The 16,688-nt window shown below is 37.8% G+C and overlaps 1 protein-coding gene across 3 annotated transcripts in view; it reads right to left on the minus strand.

Moving 5' to 3' along the window:
- The window catches only part of RC3H2 (ring finger and CCCH-type domains 2), a 52,390-nt gene extending 40,544 nt beyond the window's left edge, over positions 1-11,846 (minus strand). For all 3 annotated transcript variants that reach the window (XM_040225074.1, XM_040225075.1, XM_040225073.1), the window contains exons 1-3: positions 11,503-11,846; positions 4,516-4,812; positions 1,820-1,937 (exon numbers count right to left, since the gene is read on the minus strand). In XM_040225074.1, the coding sequence (XP_040081008.1) occupies positions 1,820-1,937; positions 4,516-4,746 (349 nt within the window). In that variant the 5' untranslated portion in view covers positions 4,747-4,812; positions 11,503-11,846. The remainder of the gene's footprint in view (positions 1-1,819; positions 1,938-4,515; positions 4,813-11,502) is intronic.
- Between the last annotated feature and the right edge of the window lie 4,842 nt (positions 11,847-16,688).

A 16,688-nucleotide genomic window follows, 5' to 3' on the forward strand; every position in this document is an offset into this window, starting at 1 on the left:
GATTTCTTTGGAAGGAATGATGCTAAAGCTGAAACTCCAATACTTTGGCCACCTCATGCGAAGAGTTGACTCACTGGAAAAGACTCTGATGCTGGGAGGGATTGGGGTCAGGAGGAGAAGGGGACGACCGAGGATGAGATGGCTGGATGGCATCACTGACTTGATGGATGCAAGTCTGAGTGAACTCCGGGAGTTGGTGATGGACAGGGAGGCCTGGCATGCTGCGATTCACGGGGTTGAAAAGAGTTGGACACGACTGAGCGACTGAACTGAACTCAACTGATACCTAGTCCTTAACATACATTTACCAGTTACCCAATAGCATCGAAGTGAAGATTTGATATAACCAAATTCAACATAACCAAGACTGAACTCTTGATCTTCTTACCTAAACCTGACTGACCTGCACCCTTGTCTAAGTTGATGGTAACTTCTCTTTCCAGGTACTCAGGCCCCAAAACTCAAGAATCACACTTGACTCAGATCTTTGTCTCATGCCCCACATCCAATAATTTAGGAAATCCTTTTGACTCTATGTCAAAAATCATCCAGACTATCTACTTTGCACTACCTCCACTGCTACTAACCCTGTCTAATTAGCCTATTAACCAATACCCTGGTGCCAACCCTGCCCTTCTGCACTGAATTCTCAACAGAGCAGCTAGGGTGACCCTTTCACCATTAGTCACCATGTCACTTCTCTGCTCAAAACCCTAGAGTAATTCCCCAATTTCACTCAGAGTAAAAGTTCAAGTCTTTAAAAAGGGCTGCAAGTCTGTACATCATCTGGTCTCACCATTTCTTTTCTTCTACCCCATAATGCTTTCATCTACCCCATACCCTCACACACTTTGCTCCAGGCACACTTTCCTATTGTTGTTCTTTGAAGACAATACGCATGTCTTGGGGACTTTGCTATTTCCTCTGCCTGGAACAGTCTTTTCCTAGGAACCTACATGGTTAACTGCTTCATCTCTTTCATCTCAAGTTCAGAAGCTACCATCTTAACAAGGTCTACACTAATCACCTTGTTTAAAATTGCAACCCACCTTTTCCCCTATGACATTTCTGATCCATTTAACTGTACTGTTTTCTTTTGACAGCAAATATCATTTATAACATACTATACAATGTTTTTACTATACTTTCTTTTTCCAAAACATAAGGGCTATAAGGGCAGACATTTTAACTACATGTTTTTAGTAAGTGCCTGGTACTGAGTACACGCTCTTTAAGTATCTGCTCCATGAATGAATGAGGGAGATAGGATACACTTCTCAAGGAAGTCACTAGGTCCAAAATATCCAACAGTGCAAAACATAGAGCACATGCAAAATAAATATTTCATTAATTCATTCACTCATCTTTGTATTACATCTACGACCTGCTAGTTACTGAAGATGTAGCGATAAAACAGAATTCTATTTCTGTCATTTCACTTACTGAACTTCTTTGCCCATCTAATCAATGGACTGTGGGGTCCAGGAAGACCCTAGCCACTGTAAGTGCTCCTAAAATTTAATAAACGACTGAATAAATACATGAAATTGTCTTAGTAGGATTCTTTAAAGCTAATATTCTGCTATAGCACCATTAGTTTAACATAAACAATGTATAAATCTCAACATATCTGATGAATTCTTAAATTAATAGCAATACTATCTCCAAAAAATATATAACGTTCTCAGTCAAAAAGATGTCCATGTTCTCTCCAAGCAATCTCATTTTTCAAAACAAAAAAACATTTAATAGAGTATCAACATCAAGTATTTCAAAGTTAATGTGTTACCAAGGCCTACTCACCCATAAAAATACTTACCTTTACCTCCACTTAGTGGTTTTAAGTAGAGCGCCAAATCTTCAACACATTTCTTTGCAACCTCATAGTGTTTGTTCTCACCTAAATTACTTAACTTTACTGACTGATGATCTGGTACCTAAAAACGAAAAAAAAAAACCTGAAGAAATACATTCCTCTAATTCATGCAATTGTTAACTTTACATTTGATGATAATCTTGGTGAGCATAAACTTCTAATACAGACACATCAAACAAGTTTAAGTAAAATTAAAGCCAAGTACCTAGACAAACTGCTTTCTAAGAACCAAAGATATCATACTTAACAGTATGAATTGGGTGAATTACTGAGAGGGAAAAAAAGGTGGTAACTAATTGTACTGTATCCATGTTATTCCTTGGGGATAACAATGCTATAACTCAGAAAAGTGCTAACATTAGGAGAGGCTAAGAAAGTCATACAGGTTCTCTGTGTACTGCTTCTTGCAATTAAAAAAAAAAAAGGCATTTCAAAATAAAAAGTAGGAAAAAAGGGAGAACGTTCCCCCCTTAACACCTTTTTCCCATATAACTTACTATATTTTTTATGATCTGCCCCACCTTGTTCTCAATGAAAGGTCAAAGCTTGGGTAAAATGTTGGTCAGCTCTTTAATTTCTACAAATAATCTTTAATAAATTATTTAACTGTTCCAAGTCATGGTTTCTCTACCTGCAATATGAAGATGAAAATCCCTATCTAATTGTGCCATTTGAAAACTCAGTTCAATCCAACAAGTATTTATATTCATGGAGTGCTTACCATGTGCCAAGCAGTTTTAGGCACTAGGCATCTATCAGTGAGCAAAACAGGCAAAACATTTCTTGCCATAGCTTACATTCTAGTAAAGAGAACACATGGCTGATAAATAAAAACAATTAAATAGCATGACAGAAGATGATCAGTAAAAGTTATACAGCAAAGATAAGGAGGATTTTAGAGTATTGGAGGGGGACTGCAATTTGAACAAGGGTGGTCAGGACAGGCTTCCTTGTGAATCTTGACATCTGAATAAAGAAATGAGTATCTTAGTCAAAACAGCACTCAGTGCAAAAGCCCTCAGTTGGGAATATATTTGGTGTATCTAACAATATGTTTGGTGTATCTGGTTAGTAGGCCAGAGTGGCTTAAGCGGAAAGACTGAGGATAGTACAGGAGCTGAGGCTGAAAAGGTAATGGAAGTCACGTAAAGACGTGCAAGATAATTTAAGGACCAACTGAGAGAACATTTTTAGGTAAAAGAAAAACACAATGTCTGACCTATGTGCCATGTGCTCAGTCGTTCACTCATGTCCAACTCTTTGCAACCCCATTCACTGTAGCCCGCCAGGCCCCTCTGTCCATGGGGATCCTCTAGGCAGGAATACTGGAGTGGGTTGCCATGCCCTCCTCCAGGGGATCTTCACAACCTAGGGATCGAATCCAGGTCTCCCACACTGCAGGCGGATACCATCTGAGCCACCAAGGAAGCCCAAGAATGCTGGAGTGGGTAGCCTATCCCTTCTCTAGGGGAACTTCCCAACCCAGGAACTGAATCAGGTCTCCTGAATTGCAGGTGGATTCTTTACCAAGGAAGCTCCACCTGATCTATAGCAGATGCTAAATAAATGATAGCTTAGTCTTATTACATATAATCTACAGTATTTTATTGGATCTAAGATGCCACTGCCTGCAAAAGGCACCATTATTTTACGCACCCTTAAGAAAAAAATTGCTAATTATGACACATTGTTGAATATAGATTTGTCTTGATTTCACAGAGTCTAAATGGATTATAAACAGTGAAAAGAAATTGTTTTAAAAGAAAAACCTCAAGTATCAAGACACTAAAAGAATGGAGTATTTTAACTCACTGAATTTTCTAAGAAGTGATTAATCAGAAAAATCCTTACTTTCTTGCTTTCAAATGTAGTACTAAAACTGTAGTATTAAAATATGTAGTACATGATGTACAGAATTTCATCTTCCTCCTCACCTGTAAAATGGGGATAATAACTACCTGAAGAGCTATGACAAGATAATAATAGATGTGGACTGTTTACCAGCATACCTAAAATGAAGTAAGCCCTTATTAAATAGAAATTATTATAAATCTAGGGTCTTGCTGATTCAGTAAAATGATAAATAAGAAATGTTATTTTTATAGCATATGCACATAAGCAGAAACTGCAGAATTTGTTACTGATACTCTAAAAATTAGTTTTCTATATATCCATCTTATATATGTATACATACCTATATAGATCTATTTTTTTATTATAACATCATCCTAAAAGTCAAGCGAAGTTTTAAGGAAAATCAAAAAACCTCCACTTAAGGGTTCTATCTAGATGATTGATCTCCGGCTAAAGCTTTGATTATATTTCTTTTCATTATCACCTAATGACTAAATATTTATACATGCTTATACAAAAATGTTTCTTATCCACCAAAATCACTTAAAAACATTAAGTGTTGACCACAGTAGTGAATACAAAGACATATATAACTACATGGAATTTCTAGTTTTGCATAAAGATTTATGACATTATCTAAAGAAAATCATTTATGGAGTAATACAAATCAAGTATGCGGAGTATTTTTTATGCCTTGAATATCCCTAAACATATTTTGTATCCCATAATGAACAAAGTTCTATAATTATTACTTATATCAAATTGGTAAAATCCTGAAAGGTTACCTGGGCTCCAACTAACTGGAGAAGTGCGAAGTTGACAGGAAGCACATCAATGTCTGTGTTGATGGCAGTCTGGTCAAAAGGACAAGCTTTTCGGTGAAGTTTATTCAAGCAGGTCTTGCAAACAGTGTGTGAACAACCTAAACTGATGGGTTTGTGCACGTTCTCATCAAATTCATTATAGCAGATTGGACAGGACAGAAATTCTGTCCATTGAGCTGCCTGCACAGGCATTGTGGAAGCTGGATGCTCGGGTTAGCAGTCTAGCAGATCATTATTTGCTGTGTAGTGTTTTGTAAGCTGGAAATGGACAAAAGTAAGAATTAACCACATATTCATCATTCACCTTTCAAGGGTTAACTGCTTAAGTCAACCATCACAGCTTCAAAATGTAAAAAAACACTTTTGAACAATTCGATACACTTTTAACATCTTTTCTTTACATCTATTTGCTGGATTAATTAAATTTCTGAAAACTTTGTGGCTAGAAACAATATCCTAACAGTGTTCCTTTCAACTATTTATATCAGTTGCTCATCAAAGCTTCCATGTATTTTTCTTAATGACCACATCAAATAAACAGATTACAGTTTCATTTTTAGAATTTCCTTTTGTAAAAATGAAATTTTAAAATTTTAGAATTTTTTAGAATTTTTACAATTTCATTTTTAGAATTAATTTTTTTAAGTGTTTCCTTTGGATATCTACTACCACCAAATGTATTATGATCCAAGAATTAGTGAACTCTGGAAGTATTGATCCAAACACAATCACAATGAGTCAGGAGTGAAGGAACAGCTTTGCCACCTGAATGACCAAATCAGTTGAGGATTCAAGTTGGCAACTTCGCAAAAGAGGAACTCTCTGGTAAGGACTTCACTATGAGGCTAAGGCACTAAAAAAGTATGAAAGAAAACTGTAATGACAGAGTTGTTTGTCCACAAATGAATAATGCCAACCTTAAAATAATAGTACCAAAGTTAAAAAAAAAAAAAAGAAATGACAAATCTTGAATTGAATGTGAAGTGAAGTGAAGTGGCTCAGTCATGTCCAACTCTTTGCGACCCCATGGACTGTACCCTACCAGGCTCCATCGTCCATAGAATTTTTCAGGCAAGAATACTGGAGTGGGTTGCCATTTCCTTCTCCAGGAAATCTTCCCAACCCAGGGATCGAACCCAGGTCTCCCGCATTGCAGGCAAATGCTTTACTGTCTATGAGCCACCAGGGAAGCCTGGTGAATTGAATGTAGTTCCCTATAATATTTTTGACAAAACATACCATTCAGTGATACACACACACACACACATATAAAACCAAAAACCATCAGGTCCAAGGAGCAAGATTTAGAAGAATAAAATAAATTATTATCTGATAATTCTAAGTAGAAAAACAGCAAAATACAGTTGACCCTTGAACAACATAGGCTTGAACTACCCAGGTCCACTTACACATAGGTATTTTTCAGTGGTAAATACTCAGTACTACATAGTACATCGTTGACTAAATCCACAGATGCAGAGGAACCACAGATAGGATATTATAATATTTAATTTATAAGTTATAATATATAATTTATATATATAATATATAATATAAAAATATAATTTATATGTGGATTAATCCCAACATTATTCAAGGGTCAACTGCATAAATTTCTATCTTTATATATGCATATGATTAAAAGGTACATGGGGGAAAAAATGACAGTGATTCTTTTCTTATTCCTAAGATTAAAATGTTCTATAATTTTTAATAAACTAAAATATTCAGTATCAAAACATCTAATTTAAAATCTTTAGATATCTAACTTGAACACTACATTCACAAGTTTTCTTCATCTTCCAATTCAAAACTTACATAAGTCTGACAGAGGCTCTCTGGTGAACAAGAAATTTAGGTATTTAGGGCAATTAAACAGCCAATACTTTTATTTCATAAGAATGTTTACCAACACAAATATATGAGTACCACAAAAATTATGTTTAAAAATGTAATAAGATTCAGGATAGAAAAGTATATAACTGATTCTCAATAACCCCAAGCCGAAATGAAGTATTCTATTAACCTTTATTGTGCCTTTTATGTTCACAAAAACTAAGGTTTTAAAATGTATCTTGGTAAAAATGAAAGACCAAAGTTGCCAAGTAAAAAGCCCCCTACACAAACTTTTCCTCAAACAGCTCCAATGTAAAGTATATAATAACTTTATTTTCAAACTAGCCAAATCTTGCAAGTTATATTTATTTTACACATTACACTCTCACATTTCCACATCTATCAATGTCGTCAACCTTAAAAACAGTTTGCTTTCAACTTTAAAGAGGACTAAGCAGGTGAACACATCACACCTTGAAACTATTCTCAACATTTTTAATGTTCAGTGTTCTGGACTGTGGAATTGTACAAGGAAAAGCCCTGTAAGGAAGGATGAATTTTATGTTAAATCTAGTACTGAGAGTCCTAATCTAGCTAATGACTTGAACTGATAAAATGTTTATCAAAGCAAGTCACTCCATTTTTTTCATAATGGCCACCTGTTTGGAAATGCTAATTCTGTGGGTTAGGTATCATGGGCCACTGGGTAATAGGAAACTAGCAGCAAATACTCTTTCCTTATTTAGTTTTCCAAGATTATCCTGAAATGCTTTACATTAAAGTTAATGGGGGGGGGGGTGAAAAGCCATTAAGTTTGAACTGAACTAACAATGCCATTTTCACCTACTAATTTTGAAGTGTTCCATATTATTCCAGGATTCACTTTATAGTTTTATAATATCCCATATGTGTTACTAGGTTTAAGAATACCAGATGTTTTCATATAATTAATACTGAGAAATTTAATTTCTAGTAGAAATCAAATTAATATCTTTGAAAGAAAAAAAAAATATACCAAATTCTCCTTCTGTTATGTGTCAGATTCTAACTTTCTGACAGAAAAATTAAAACTGAACTTTCCTTATAAGAAATGATTTGACCTTTTAAAATGTTTTTCCTCAGTACCACTGTAAATATATTCTAGATGCCTCGATTACAATAGACAAAATTTTCTCTAAAACACTAAAATGTTTAGTGATGACAAAATTGGCTTTTATTCCTTTCAAAAGCACCCAGTAAATGTCTACCTAGAAAATATTTTTATAATTATCAAAAATGAGAAAGAGCCTACTGTTTTTATAATTTTTTAAAAGTATCTAAATGAACCATGACAAGCTAAGATATACATAGCAATTTATTTGAATCTGTGGAAATTTAAATTGCTAATAACATTTATATTTAATAGTGAAGTAAATATCCATCCTAAAGATACTCCCCGAACACCTCAAATTGAGATAAGTGAAGTCGCTCAGTCGTGTCCGACTCTTTGTGACCCCATGGACTGTAGCCTACCAGGCTCCTTTGTCCATGGGATTTTCCAAGCAATAGTAGTGGAGTGGATTGCCATTTCCTTCTCCAGGGGATCTTCCCGACCCAGGGATCAAACCCAGGTCTCCGGCATTGTAGACAGACGCTTTACCATCTAAGAGATAAAATAGCTTTAAAAGCCCATACCTCTAGATATATAAAGGGACTACTTAATAAAAACAAGTTAAATTCAAATTAAACTATTTGTATTAATTTCAGTTACTAAAACTGAAGAAGAATAACAAGATAAAGCCTAGGAGTGAGAAACACTGAGAGAGACCTTAAACGAAATTTTACTCAAGTTTTCAGGCTATAAGTTCCTTGCTATGAATATAAACTCATAAAAAAGGAAGAATAATAGACATCTCTTGTATGATGCAAATTAGAAATTGCTTTATTAAAAGCGAACTGCTTATCAGCTAAGTACTTTCATTTTCTGTTACTAGTCTACCATGATGTTATACAAGTAGTCCAGGACTACGAAACTCGATTTTAAAATACCAGGTTAAGGTTTATGCCTCATTCACTACTGCATAATAAAAAAATAAAGCATTTTACAATTCTCTTTATGAAGATGTAAACATTAGGGCTCAGGTCTGTTAATTAACACATTCATTGTTTTCATTTTAGTTCACCCATGTGAGAAATTTAAGCTACTTTAATGGACTGTAACAGCACTTCTCAATTCAGAAACCTTAAAAACAGTAGTTCTGGACTTAAAAAATTATATTTAAAGCATCATAGGTACAATTTAGATCTTACTCTATAAAACTAACAAAACCAATGAAAATAATCTCTAAGTTCTAAAACTCAGCATTCAAACATACAAAAAGAACTGAAAAAAAGGAACTGAATTACTATTTTAAAGACTGCTATTATATGTGCTTTAGTGTATGTTAGACAAGACATGACCCAAGTTTTACTTCTAAAATCCACTATGTTGTTGAACTCAGTTTTTTAATAAGTATGACATTTCACTTTCAATGCCTTCTATTAGAACAGTAAAGGAATAATTTTCTATTTTAATTAATATAACCAATAAAGTTTTACTACTTTAGTCATGACAACTTGAAAAATACTTTGAGACAGAACTTACTCCCTTATGCCTATTAAACAATGACCACTGGATAACTTTACTCGTCACATCATCAAAGTCTTTAGCCTTTTGGTTATTCTGATTATAAGAAGATAATCTACCAGGAAATTTTTGGCTTTCATGTGTCTACTTCTATACAGATGATTTATTTCTTGGAAGAGTAGGGATACTCTAGAACAGTACTGTCCAGTAGAAATATAATGTGAGTCACAAGTAACTTAAAATATCTAGTAGTCACAATAAGGCAGGGAAAAACATGTGAAATTAATTTTAATGATAATTTATTTAACCCAATTTATCCAAAATATCATTTCAACATGTAATCAATGTAAGAAATTATAAATTCTTTTTATTATTTGGACTGTCTCAAAACCTAACATGTATTTTACATTTATGGCACATCTCAATTCACACCAGCCACATTTCAAGTGCTCGTGTCACATGTAGCTATTAGCTAGTACTGGACAGTGCGACTCTAGAGTACTTACAAAGTAATAATCAAAACTAACTTTTATCAAAAATGTGAGATTAAAGCGATATCTACACTTAGGAAGGTTTTCATAAAACTAAAAAACTTGAGGATCATAAAGATGTTACTTAACATTTATGAGGCTAGGCTTACAACATTAAATTTTCAGCTAGCTTTATTATACTACATGCTTCCATTTTCCCATCAACAGAAAATGAAACTTCAATCTATTTCAAACAAAACTATAAACAAGTACTTATTATAATGAGATCTGATTGTAAGTTTATTTAGCCTTCTTTGATATTGCATACAATGCGAAAGTTGTGTTCCCAAATATAAAATTCCATGGAAACAAAAATGCTTTCCCTCCCAAAAGAATTTTTTTTTTTTCCTCAAACTGGAATACACAGCAAATTACAAAATCACAAAGTGAAATAATTAAAACATATGAACAAAGGACATAACTCTTACATGTCAGGTTAACCCAACAGTAATAACAGATCAAGAATAACTCAAAGAATCCACTAATGAACATGACTGCAATTAAGTTCTCAAATAGGTGCACATTTGAATTATAACATCTGCTTTTTTCTAAACATGTCTAAAACATGTTTAATATTTTATCCTTCCAGCTATTTTCCAAACTCTAAAAATTTGGAAAACGTCAATTTCCAAATCAACAAAAATGGCAATACTGAAAGACGGTCTTTGACAGGATGTAATGGCATCCACTTCTTCAAGAACTGAATGTGGAAGTAAACAACAGAAGAAAAGGATGTTATGTTAGAACAGTGGTGTAGCTCTTTAGACAGATTTTTAAAAATCCATGAACTTGTCTTACTGTTTCAAGAACCCACAACTAAATTTGTATGCTTAAAACTATAAACAGGCTGCACAAAAGCTAACTAAAATATTTCTTTCTCTGCTTTTGAGTGTATCAATTTAGTGTAGCAACATTCTCAGGTTACTCAAAAGTTCCTACCCGAACTTAAGTTTGACAAATACAAAAACGGAAAAAAGATTACTTAAACACTTTAGTTGGGATACAAAGTCATTCTAATCACAGCTGGTGGGAGGAGAATAGGAATTAAAAAGAAGGGGCCTAGCTAAGGGGAGAGTAGGAATTAAAAGGGAACCTAGGTGGTTATTAAAAAAAAAAAAAAAAAGGAGGGTAGGAATCATGAAATGAGATCTACTTTATGTCAGTGATTATTTGAGACTATTTTGATGTTAAGGTTCTGTCTGCCGGTATCTTAAACTGTTCTGTGATTCCAAGGATGGAAATGACAGCTACCTACCCCCATCTTCTCCCTTCCTGAAAGCTAAGAACAGAGAAAAGTAGAGCTGCTTCTGAGAAACAAAGATGCTTTCTACCATTCTTCTAAGATGGTGGAAGAGTCTCCTTAAGAGGCTTCCCCAAGAAGGAAAAATGAAACAGGGAAAGAAGAAAACCAGAGCAGAATTCCCTGGCTGTTTTATGCCATTGCTCCGTCACCACCACTCTGCAACCACTCAGGTCGGGCCCTCTGCCTCCCAGGAGGTTAAGCCCTCCCAGGGCATTGTTTGGCCGGGGTCCCTATTTAACACTCAGTCGCTTCCACCATCCCTGCATCTCGGGAAGCCCCAGGGCAGAGAGCCGAAAAGCTAGGAGAGGACTTGGTTTCGAGGACCACCTCCAACCCCACTCTTACTAACTGGTGTAGAAAAGGGAGAGGGAAGCCTGCCCTTTGCTTGGATGGGTTCCTTAGGGGCTGAAGCGTCCCCCCGGCCGGTGTCGACGGGAGGTGGCCATTTGCGCCAGGCGCTCGGTACCAAAAAGCCCAACCGGGGCGAGGGGCCTCCTCCGCCCCGGGACTCCGGGCCCCGTCCGGGTGTCAGGTGCGGCCCTCAGTTACCAACCCTCGGAGCATCGGAGACAACAACACAGAGGCCACGGCTTGAGACCAGTCTCCCGCCCGACCGCCGGGGACCGAGGACCCGGGCTGGGGCCCGAGCCGCATCGTGCCCGCCCCCGCCCTACCTGAGGGGGCCCGGGTGGGGTCGCTAAGGGCCGCTCCCGGGGGCCCCGCGACCGCGCGGCTCGGCGACGGAGGCGCCTCGTCTCGCCGGGGCAGAGCTCGGCGGCGGCTTCACGACCTCAAACTCCATCGGGAGCTACAGGGACAGCCCCGTTGGCGGCGGCGGAGGCCGCGACGGGGCCTCCTCCTCCTCCCTCCGCCTCCGCCTCCTTCTCCTCCTCCCCCTCCTCACCACGGAGGCGGACCTGGAGGGATCCCGACCTAGCTCTCGCGAGAAGATACTCCCCACCTCACGCGAGATCACGCATGACCGGGAGTTGGGGAGGTGGAAGAGAAGAGTAGCAACCCCCGCCACCTGGACTGCGCATCCGCTTTCCTCTCGTCGACTGAACCACCCCTATCACGTGACCAGAGAACCCTGGAGGACTGTGGGAGGTGTTGTTAGGAGACCTGGCAAGCCAAAGGGGTTGATGGGAAACTCCTTGCACATTCATATGCGCCTCTAGCCAGCCTCTAGACTCTGGTTTGAGCCAGAGCCTGACTCACCTTGTGGAAGGTGTGGTATGGATAGAGCATAATCTGATGCATCTATATTATATTGTACTGACTCTCCCATAATCAAATGCTGACCGAATCCCCCAGGCGCTGCACCGGTGTCAAGCAAGCTCCCTATTTTAAAAATAAAAACAAGCATTCGTTTGCCTGGCATATCACCTTATCTCTTTTTTTAGAGAATTCGGAATCCTTCAGAAGCTGGCAGAAGTCAAAATTCAATCAGATTCTGGCATTACTATCTCAAATATTTGTTGAAGGATTTGTTCATGGTAAACTGTAAGGTAGAATTTATTGTTTTTATAGATGAAGAAGCAGGCTAGGAATAGAGATCAGGGAAATAACATTAATGGACTGTGGCATTAGTACCATGTGGAAGGTCCTGAGTTAGTTAATAAATATTTTAATCTTACTATTTTGTTTCATGTCATCAAAATATTCCTAAAAGATACAATGTACTCTTACTGTTGAGAAACTGAAAAACACAGATTAAGAAAATAGCCGTGAATTTTAATTAAACTTAAGGCACTATACAATGTGAAACCAGACATCCAACAAAAGTGTTTATGGAAGTGAAAGTGAAGTCACTCAGTCGTGTCCGACTCTGCGACCCCGTGGACTGTAGCCCACCATGCTTCTCTGTCCATGGAATTTTCCAGGCAAGAGTACTGGAGTGGGTTGGCATTTCCTTCTCCAGAGGATCTTCCCTACCCAGGGATCGAACCCAGATCTCCCGCATTGTAAACAAGACGCTTTACCTTCTGAGCCACCAGGGAATTCCTGTTTATGGAAGTAAATCCCCACAAATTAGAAGACACATGGAAAAGAACTTTATAATGAATTTAAATATATATGCTTATTATTGACCAGATGACCAAAAAAATCAGTGTTTTCAAAAAAATATTGGCCACAACAAAGATTTTCTTACATGCATTTCTATCCCTTTCATTCTCTTCTCTTTATGAAATATATGCCAAACCAAGAGAAAGGTTCCCAACAGTGATTCATTTGGTTCACTGTTTTCCATTCAACTAGATATATATATATATATATATATATATGTATGTATATTTTCATGCCACTCATCAGTGGTATGTGATAATGTGGTGAGATTTTTCACAGGTGACCTGATCACAAAATTTCAATTCCAATTCTCCTTCCCTAGCACCACCTACACCTGCTTTATTTTCTCCAATTCCATTTTTAAAATCTGACATAGTATATTGGTTTTAATTATTTGTTTAGTGTCTGTCTACCTCTGAAACTCCAATACTTTGGCCACCTGATACAAAGAACTGACTCATTTGAAAAGACCCTGATGCTGGGAAAGATTGAGGGCAGGAGAAGGGGACAACAGAGGATAAGATGGTTGGATGGCATCACCAACTCAATGGACATGGGTTTAGGTGGACTCCGGGAGCTGGTGATGGACAGGGAGGCCTGGTGTGCTGAGGTTCATGGGGTCGCAAAGAGTCCGACACGACTGAGAGACTGAACTGAACCTCCAGTACAATATAAGTTTCATGAGAGTAGGGATTTTGTCTGTATACCTAACTTCTAATACAGGTATACATTGTAAGGACTAAGTATTTGTTGAAGGACTAAATGAATATCCAGGAAAAGTAGTTTCCTTCTTTAAAATTCACAGATTAGACAAAAGACAAAGACACAAAAGACAAAGCTCCCCATTCCCATTTCCAGTTTATTATTTCTTATGTAAACATATAGAATAGTTACATCCAGGGGAAAAGGGCAAGGATTTTCTTTTACACCAAACTAACAATTGTCTCTCCAAGATCTTTTATACATAAATCCAGTAAATGAAGAAGCTGAACCAAAACACTGCATACTTTTCCCATCATACCAGAAACCACAAAGAACTAAAAGTGAATGTTTTCAATGAATAAATTCAACATTTTACGTTGCCATACTTTACTTTGCATTTTAAAAAATGATTTCATTTTCCTGAAATTGTTCAGATACATCATGCAAGCATATACTCCCCCAGGAATGACCTGAGATCACTCTGTGCTAGTGAACAGGAATAAATAATCATAAATAACAACCATCACTTTCACAAAACAGCCCTGCCCCATAAGCAAGTCTCAAAGAGCTTACAAAAAATTTCACAAGAATTTTACAAGGCACACATAAAGCAAAAACATAGTACAACCATAATTTTTTTCAAACATCAAAGATAGATACCAATTTCTAAAAAAGTTTATTTCTATTCTTTTACTCTCCCTCTCATCTCCACCCCTCCCCCACAAAACTTCATTCTAGGAAGCAAAAATAAGAGTACTTTAATCATAAAGTATTTCTGAAAGGAAAATGTTCTCATGCCTAAAAACGGCCAATCATAGGTCAAATGGGAAAGAAAATTGAACATTGTGCTATCAAATTCTCCAGTGGAAGAAAAAGTTTAATTCAGAAAAATTCTGCCTCCAATGGAGTACTCAAGTAGCAACATTCATAAAGACAAAATTCTCCTCCCTGGCTTTTCCCTCTTCTCTGTTCTTAAAAATTCAGGAAGATTTACATATAAAATCAAAGAATTTTAGACCTGGAAATGATCTTACTTTGTCAAAATCGAAGTTGTCATTTTACATATAAACTTATGGAAAGCTCAAGGAGAGGTGACCTACTAGTGACTTGGGTGTTATGAAGTTGTTTTTCTTATCCAATATGAGAGCTGGATTATTTAAAATCTTTCCCAGAGTTAAAAATCTATAAAGAATTTATTTTTCACAAAGCATCACAAAAAGGATACTTAACACTTATACAATCAACATGTGATTCATCACAAAATACATTAAATGGTACAAAGTATATTACATTTTAAAATGAGAAAGGGCTTCCACAGAAACTAAAGTGAGTGAAGTCACTCAGTTGTGTCTGACTCTTTGCGACCCCATAGACTGTAGCCTACCAGGCTCCTCCATCCATGGGATTTTCCAGGCAAGAGTGCTGGAGTGGGTTGCCATTTCCTTCTCCAGAGGATCTTCCCGACCCAGGGATCGAACCGGGGTCTCCCACATTGTAGGCAGACGCTTTACCGACTGAGCCACAAGGGAAGCCCTATAGAAACTAAACGTAACAGAAATTCTATATAAAGCTAAGGTGAGTGGAGGAGGAGCAGAACATCTTGAAATAAGATGTATCCAGTCAGGCTTCTTTATTAAAAGTAGTTCCTGTGTTTTAGAAAGTATGATTTGCCCTGCCGTTTGTTTAAATCTTGTTGTAACAACAAAACATTTTGTATTACATGCAGACAGGGATATTAGAAAGCCATGTCTCATTAACACCATCTTAATATTACTCTCGATAAAATAACCACACATCCTGGTTTTGCTTTTGGCACATTTCTGAAAATATGGAATAAAACTCTTAAGGAGGGCTTCTAATGTAAATTTGTGCTGCATGGTACCCTGCTATACTTCAGGTTGATGTGGAACCCTCCAGGGACCTCAAATCCCAGCACCTGGTCCTCTGCCTCAAGTAAATCAGATGTTGCCATTACTACTATGACTTATTCCAGGCCTGAGTGCCTTATTCTCCTCTTCTTATATAGCGGGACGTTTCTTGGCTGGCGGGACCTGTTTCCTCACCAGGAATTGAACCTAGGCCGTAACAGTGAGAGCTCAGAATCCTAACCATTCACTAGGCCACCAGGAAACTCCCAGGTGAGCCTGATCTGAAGGGAAGTGTCGGAAACCTTACTTGTTGGTCTCTGTGAGTTTGCCGTGCTGAATCCCTCTTGTGACTGTGGGCAGCAGAGGACTGTCTATTCCACATGGTGAGGTCATCCATGTATGTATAGTTGTGCACAGGAAGGGGTATGTTGATTCTAAGCAATAAACAACATCTTTCAAACTTTCAAGATAAATTTCCAAAGACTCACGTGGCCTATGGAAAAGGAAAAAACTGGAGTCTGGAATGGCTTTTTCTCAGGAACGGTTGACCTTTGAGGACACGGCCATTGAATTCCCTCAGGAGTGGGAATGCCTGGACTCTGCTTAGAGGGCCTTGTACAAGGGTGTGATGGCAGAGACCTGCAGGAACCTGATCTCTGTGGAGATCTTCTGATGGTTCTCATGAGGACGACCCCACTATATTCATGGAGCTCCAAGAAATCACAGACAAGTAGTCAAAAGGGAAGAGCCAGATAAGGGAGCGCCTGGCAGTCCTCTCAACTCACGTGACAGAGCTGGAAGATCTGTACACAGCCAGAAGACCTCATCAAATCTAAGGAAGTGAGCACAAAACTGCAACGAGGTGTTTGTGAAATTGAGGCTGAAAACCACCAGTTGCAGGAACTCCTGGAACTGGCAGAGCAGAAGCTGCAGCAGACCCTGCGGATAGCAGAGATGCTCCCCACGGGGGAGGCAGAGTTGGTCAGAGGGTGGCCATGCTCTCCAAAGCAAGGCAGAGAGAAAAAATGAATGAGGAACATAATAAATGTCTGTTAGAACTGTTGACAAGTTTTCAGAATCTAAAAAAAGGCTTCATCTTTATCTCAAAGAGAGAATGGCGGCTCTGGCAGAGAAGTCTCCTAGAGAAGTGGAAAATGCAAAAAGGCAGTTAGAAGAAAGGCAGCATGAAAGGGATCAACTAAGACCAAACCTGGAAACCTTGA

Source organism: Oryx dammah, unplaced genomic scaffold (assembly GCF_014754425.2).
Source record: "Oryx dammah isolate SB20612 unplaced genomic scaffold, SCBI_Odam_1.1 HiC_scaffold_25, whole genome shotgun sequence".
NCBI classification, from domain to species: Eukaryota; Metazoa; Chordata; class Mammalia; order Artiodactyla; family Bovidae; genus Oryx; species Oryx dammah.